The sequence below is a fragment of the Vipera berus genome (genome assembly GCF_964194415.1).
Source record: "Vipera berus genome assembly, chromosome: 5".
Lineage (NCBI taxonomy): Eukaryota > Metazoa > Chordata > Lepidosauria > Squamata > Viperidae > Vipera > Vipera berus.
In genome coordinates, this window is record NC_138207.1 from 67,247,408 (window position 1) to 67,253,965 (window position 6,558).

The 6,558-nt window shown below is 44.8% G+C and overlaps 1 protein-coding gene across 5 annotated transcripts in view; it reads right to left on the reverse strand.

The window, feature by feature from the left end:
- The window catches only part of EBF3 (EBF transcription factor 3), a 195,939-nt gene extending 189,602 nt beyond the window's left edge, over positions 1–6,337 (reverse strand). For all 5 annotated transcript variants that reach the window (XM_081328871.1, XM_081328868.1, XM_081328870.1 and 2 more), the window contains exons 1-4: positions 5,461–6,337; positions 4,903–5,059; positions 4,406–4,469; positions 3,515–3,570 (exon numbers count right to left, since the gene is read on the reverse strand). In XM_081328871.1, the coding sequence (XP_081184997.1) occupies positions 3,515–3,570; positions 4,406–4,469; positions 4,903–5,059; positions 5,461–5,594 (411 nt within the window). In that variant the 5' untranslated portion in view covers positions 5,595–6,337. The remainder of the gene's footprint in view (positions 1–3,514; positions 3,571–4,405; positions 4,470–4,902; positions 5,060–5,460) is intronic.
- Positions 6,338–6,558: the final 221 nt, after the last annotated feature.

Genomic DNA, 6,558 nt, shown 5'->3' on the forward strand with positions numbered 1-6,558 from the left:
TAAAGATTGTCACTGCCTAATTAGAAGGATTTTATGGCTATTGTTCATGCAAGGATCAGTATCCACGTTGCATAGCATCATTTTAAAGGACAGGGACAGTTTTTCAATTAGATTTAGCAACCTACAAATCAGACACCATGTAATTTTTTGGGGGGTAATGCCCAGATGCCTTTTGCCCCCCAACAAAGATTAGTGTAAATGGATGGGCCCAGAAGGACTAAATTGCATTGAAGTAGGCCTTTTATAAAAGAAAAGGCATGGCTACTGCCCTTATTCCCGTATACATGCCAGGCATTTCTTTTCGAAGAGCGCTCATAGAGCAGATTACAGTTTATTTTCAAGCAGTTGAACTCTACCTCTCTTCCTCCTTCTCCCTAACCGCCTTGAGGAATCCCAGTCGCCGCGCACTCCAATACGGCTATTATCGGTCTGATATTTGGGGAAGAAAAGTGCTAATGGGCAATCTGGTGTTTATTTTGAAACTGCTAACAATGATTTTTCTTGGGTAAAAAAGGCAAGTGTGTCTGGGCACACGGTTGAATGGGTTTTGAGCAGAGGCTCTAACAGATGGTGCGGAGCTATAGGTGCGTTCTGTGTGTGTGTGTGTGTGTGTGTGTGTGTGTGTGTGTGTGTGTGTCTCCCCCTTCCTCTCCCCCCCACCCGTCTCCAGACTTCGGGGAACCGATCCGGAGCCTGAGCGGCCTGGGAGCAGCAGGCACTGCAAACCGCGGTTGGTAAAGAAGCTTTTCGCCTCCCAGCCGCCGCCAAAGCCGTTCCTGCCCCTCCCCAGCCCAGCTTCCCTCCCGGAGAAGGCGAGAGCCCGGCAGCCTCCCCGCGAGGGGTTTCCTGAGCGCGCCGGCTTCTCTTCCCGGCAACTGAGTCAGGGACGCGGAGCAGCGGCGGCCCTGCAATCTGGGCCCGGCTCTTCCTCCGGAAGGCCACGGCTGACTGTGCATCAACACGAGCTCCTGCGGGTCCCAAATCAGGATCTTTCTTTCTTTCTTTCTTTCTTTCTTTCTTTCTTTCTTTCTTTCTTTCTTTCTTTCTTTCTTTCTTTCTTTCTTTCTTTCTTTCTTTCTTTCTTTCTTTCCTTTCCTTTCCCCTTCCTCCCTTCCTTCCTTCCTTCCTTCCTTCCTTCCTTTTTTTCCTTTCCTTTCCTTTCCTTTCCCTTCCTTCCTTCCTTCCTTCCTTCCTTCCTTCCTTCCTTCCTTCCTTCCTTCCTTCCTTCCTTCCTTCCTTCCTTCTCTTTCTGCTGCTACCCCTGTTTTGCTTTCCCCCCTCCCTCCGTCCCTCCCTCCCGGCTTTCTTGCTTTCTCTTCTCGCAGCCTGGGCCTCAGCCGTCTGTGCCTAGCGAGGCCACCGGCTTCCCATTCCTACCAGCTCCGTTGCCTTCGCTGCAATCGGCGCTGTGTGCGGTGCAGAACAAGTAGAGGACGCGGGTGGGGTGGGGTGGGGGGGACACGGAAGCACCTCCATCTCCATTCTTTCGATGCCACAAGCTTTCGGGGGGAAAAAAAGTTTTTCCCTTATCTAACAGGGGGTTAAGCCACTTTGCTGCTCGCCATGCTGGGAAAGCGGGATCCAGCCAAAAGAAAGCCCGCGAAACTCCTCGTCGTGGAAGCGAGCAGTGGGCCTAGTTTTTCAAAGATCCCCCCGATCAAACCTGGATTTGTCTGGAAAGCTTGAGGTAGCGAAGAACCCCGCAGATACATCCAGCAGTCGGGTCTGCAAATGTTTTTTTTGTTGCAGCAGGCCACTCCACTTCGGGTGATAGTTACTTTGACTGGGATGAGTCCGCGTATTTAGATGTGATTTATTTTTTATTTTGTAGCACCAAGAGAATCCATAAACTGTCGGTTCAGCGCCATTGACTCTTTGATCAGTTACTGGGCTATTTTCCCCCCCTCTCTCCTCCGTCAGCGAAGAGAGATTAAAAGCTTGTATTTTCAGCACTGAAACTTCTGCAAAAGTCCGCAGTTTCCATTGCTAATAAAAACGTGCTTTAAAATGGTCTGGTTTTCTCTCTCTCTCTCTCTTTCTTTATCTTTCTCTGTCCTTCATTCCAGAGCACTGAAACCTACAGAGCTGCCCATAGTATCCTCTTAATTAGCCTACAGTGATTTCCGAAAACATTTAGCTGGCATGCACAAAGGAAATAAGAAGACATTGTCAACTCGAGAGCGCTCCAGAGTTTAAAAGGGTGCTTCTTTGTAACCTATTGAAAAAAAATTATTGGAGGGCGCAACGCCTCCGTCTTTGTCAAGGGACTGGCGTTTGCCTGTCAGATCGGGTTTTCTGCAAAAGGACACCACTCATTTACTGCTAGGGGCATTTAAATCTAACCCTATTTTTGTCAAGAAGACTGGAAACTTTCTGCTTTCAAAAGCAGAGTCGAGGGGAAAGGGCGCTTGAAAGCTTAAACTAACTGAAATGGGGGTCTTAAATGTATCATTAAGTGAAACAGTCTTTTGTCCTTAATGTTTCAATTTTTATTTTTGCAATTGATAAGAGAGAAAATACACCCCTCTTTCTGCTCTTTCACGAAGAAAGACAAAATAATAATAATGCATCGGGCATTTTATAAGGGACTACCATTGAGACTGTATTATTTACGAAGGGTACAGTTCCCTTAATTCGCTTGTTCGTCCAAAACAGAGGAAGCACACTGAAAAGCCAGCGAATGCATCTCTTAGAAAAACAAAATAAAGCCAAAAGACTTGAACCCTCCATTCAACAGCTAACAGGCATCTATTATCTATAAAAATAGTTGTTTTGAAAGAAGTTTGGATAACATTTGTAGTTCAGAAAGTTGTCCAAAACATGTTAAATAATTTAAGAAGGATCAGCTTGTAATTGTGTTATTTACAAGAGATGGCAGAGGTTTGAGGAAGGAACAGGAGCTGATTTCAGAGACGGATGTGGGTGACCTCTGGAGCTTGAATTATGGAGATGGGGGACTGCGAGGTGAATCCGCACTAGTGGAGAACAAGATGACTTTTCACCTCTGCACATTTAACTTTTACATCCCAAATAAATGTCTGATGAGTCTAAATCATCCCTTTTAAAAGGAAGAGGGAGGGAAAGAGACAGAGAAAAGAACAGGGGAGGGAGGGGGAAGCAAGACACCGTTGATTTTTTTTTAGTGCCACAAGATTAAAACCTGCTTTTCATCTTATCAACCTTGTTACAAAATTAATCTTCCAAATTGTTCTAAAATAAAACTACGATAACATTGGAGCGCTTTACTGCAGGGTTTACAAAATAAGCTCCGTATAATTCTCTAACATTTTCCTTTTTGGTCATTTCTCCTTTTCCTAACCACCAGCACGTGGAACTAACTGTAAGACCAGAGGGCAAGTTTAAGATATGCTTTCAGGTCCTAAATATTTATCCTCAGTATAGAATTTTAAAGCAACACATCAGAGAGGCTCGTAGTCTACCCAGAAAAGCCCTTTCAGAGACAAGACCAAACTCAACAACCCATCAACTCTTAGAAAGCTTGAACTTCTCTCACCTGTTTTGTCATGGAATCTATTAGCCGAACGTACAAATCCTGTTCTGTTCTAACGCCTGCAAAAATGGAAGAAAAACCAGTCAGAGGGCATCTGGCATGAGAAGGGTTGAGCAAGATAAGTTACATAGAGATGGCATGTATTCAAGAATACTTAAGAAGTTGGGGTGGGGGGTGGGGGGGCCGCCCGGAGAATGAATTTAAATAAAAAGAATTAAAGAACACAAATTGTGACTGCCTAAAGCACATAACCCAAGGAAAGGAGAGACAGGAGACTGCCTGTTTCACTACACTCGCCTGGGTTATTGTAAAGTAAAAAAAAAGGGGGGGGGGAGAAGATCAACACTGGTGGCTTGGATTTCCGAATGCCATTTCCCTTATCTATTTGCTACCAAGCTTCCAGGCTCATCCAACCTGGGTGTGTAACATCTGGCATGTTAAGAGGCAGAAGCCACAATAATTAACATTCATTTGCCAAAGTAGAGCAGAGAATCTCTTTAAAGGCGATGTTGTTGTGCTGGGAGTCAATATTGATTCCGGGTGGGTTTTGATTTATTTATTTAATTTATTTAATTTTATTTATTTATTTATTTTGCTTTGTTTTGTTTTCCTGCATGTGTTTGGTTGTTGTGATTTTTCTCCTTCCAAGACAGCCGGTTAATCATGTAAAGTACCATTGACTTATTGATCTTTTTTAGGTTTTGTTTCCATTCTCTAGACCATGAGAAGAGTCGTGTAATTTTAATCTCAGAAATCTTTATAATCTCTGTTTATCTGTTTTGCTGAAAGAGCCCCAGAAAGGAGGTAGCGGGTTTTTTTTACAGCATATACAAAGATATGCACAAAAACAACAACAACAACAACAACAAAGAAGCATGGTTGAATAAAACTTACCATTGCTATACAACAACTGGAGTTTATAGTGAATTCCATTGTTAGTTTTTTCATTGTTTGGCTCCTGTAAGTAACGACAAACAATTGCATTTTTTTTCATTTGTTTTTAATTTTTGCAAAATGCCGCACATTGCCTGTAACTGCTCATATCACCATACATCTACTGCAATTCCACTAGTGAGAGATTTGTTTTGTTTGCTTACTCTTGCAGCAGACGAGAGGTTTGTCTGCTACCGAAAATGTGACTTTTTCCCTGTTCAAAGCAGCCCGTTGGGTTGAGGCAACTTTGCAAGCAAGTCTTAAAAAGGCCAATCCTGGCATCAGAACTTGGGGAAACTACACGTGGTTTCGACGCCTCTGGAGTCCCGTTATAACTGGCAGCATCTAAGTCAAGGTAAACAATTATCTCTAGCCCTTGGAATCAGGCTCAAATAACATCAATTCTTGCACAACGGTTTTGGGAAACGGAGATTACGTTTTTTTAAAAAAAAACTTACTTTCTCTTTTTCCACAAAGTCCACAAAAGCTGTCCTTTCAATCTCCACTGGCTGTCCCTGCCTGTCGTACAGAGCTAAGACGAAGTGGAAAAAATTGGATTTTCTGAGATTGGAAGGCGGCTGTTTCTCGAAATGTGCCCGAGCCAACCCCACACCGCTGCGGGGAGAAAAACAAGACAATTGTCTCGGTGAGAATGGGAGACACCGGAGAAACAGAGGGAGTAGGGACTTGGGCTGGGGAGGGGGGGGTAGAGTGGGGAGGAGGGCGCTTCTGATTAAAAGAAGGGAAAAAAAACCATGGGGAGATGCTGGGAATTACATTTGGGAAAAACCGAGGGTTTCTTGATGCGTCGCACTAGCCGTAAGGTGATGTGTAACGGAAGGCGAGAAAAAGGGAGAAGCGCCCTGTGCGCGCCCTGAGTTCGGGAAGGGGGGGGGGTTGGCGTTGAAGCGGAGTTCAGAGAGATTACAATTGATGCAAAGCACGGGGGGGCGATTTACGGCCGGTGTGCGAAACACACGAGAGGAAAGAGGGAAAGGACCGTTTGGCACACGTACCTTTGCGCGGCTGTGTTAGCATCCACTACCCCAGCTGTATGCATCCATGATCGGACTGGGTTCATTCCACTGCCCAGCGGTTCTTCTTTCATGGTCGTCCCACCTCGTGGTATATTTTCCTGAATTCCAAACATTAAAACAATTTGGGAGCAAAACCAGCTTCTAACCAAACGGGGCTAAAAAAAAATGACGGGAAATGTCAGAGAAAGGGGGGGAAAGGGGGAGATAAGTTGGTGGCTGGCGTTTCTTTCTCTGCGGTCCCCCCTCCCGCGCTCTTTCCTTTCTTTCTTTCTCTCTCTCTCTCTCTTTCTCTCTCCTTGGCGGCCGGAATAGAAGCGACCACTTTACTCCCCGCGAATCGAAACGCCGTTTCAAGTCGTTCTTTCCGTCTTCAATCTGTCCCGGCTTGGCACGACATAAACAATATACTGAGCAGTTCTACTTGGATGGCGTTCCAGTTTGGAATTTTTTTTAAAAAAAAAAATTAAAAAAATAAATAAAAAAACAACCCGGAGGGTTGAAAAGGGGGGAGGGGAAGGAAAAAAAAATAAGTTTTTTGTCGTTGTCGTTTTATTATTGTTTTTCTTGTTCAAAAAAGTAGAAATTACAGACGTCCGTATTCAAAGGTTGCCTTTTCTTTCTTTCTTTTCCTTCCTTCCTTCCTTCAACAAATATATATATATACATATATATTTTGTGGTTTGTTTGCAGAGGCTTCTCAATGTGGTGTCATCCTAGTAAAACAGCATCAAAAAAACCTTCAGGACACTGCTGAATCGACCACTTCTGGCAAGGCTCTCCTGCTCCAAAAGACAAATAAACGAAAAAATGATTACCATGGAGGTGTTCCTGGACACAGGAGAACGCGAAGAGGGGCCTTTAGCGTCTTGCAGAATGGATGGGAAGCGTACAAAACTCAGCCTTCCATCCCCTAGGAATGGAACGTTTCCCGGGAGCCAAAACTCTAAACCCCCGGGAACTGCGCTGTCAGATTCTGACGCTCGGGAGGCGGGGCCATCGCCATATATGGGGGGCCGAGCAAATCCTCCGCTTAGCCGAGAGCTCCACAGCTTGTTTAGTCCTGACTGACTGCTGCAG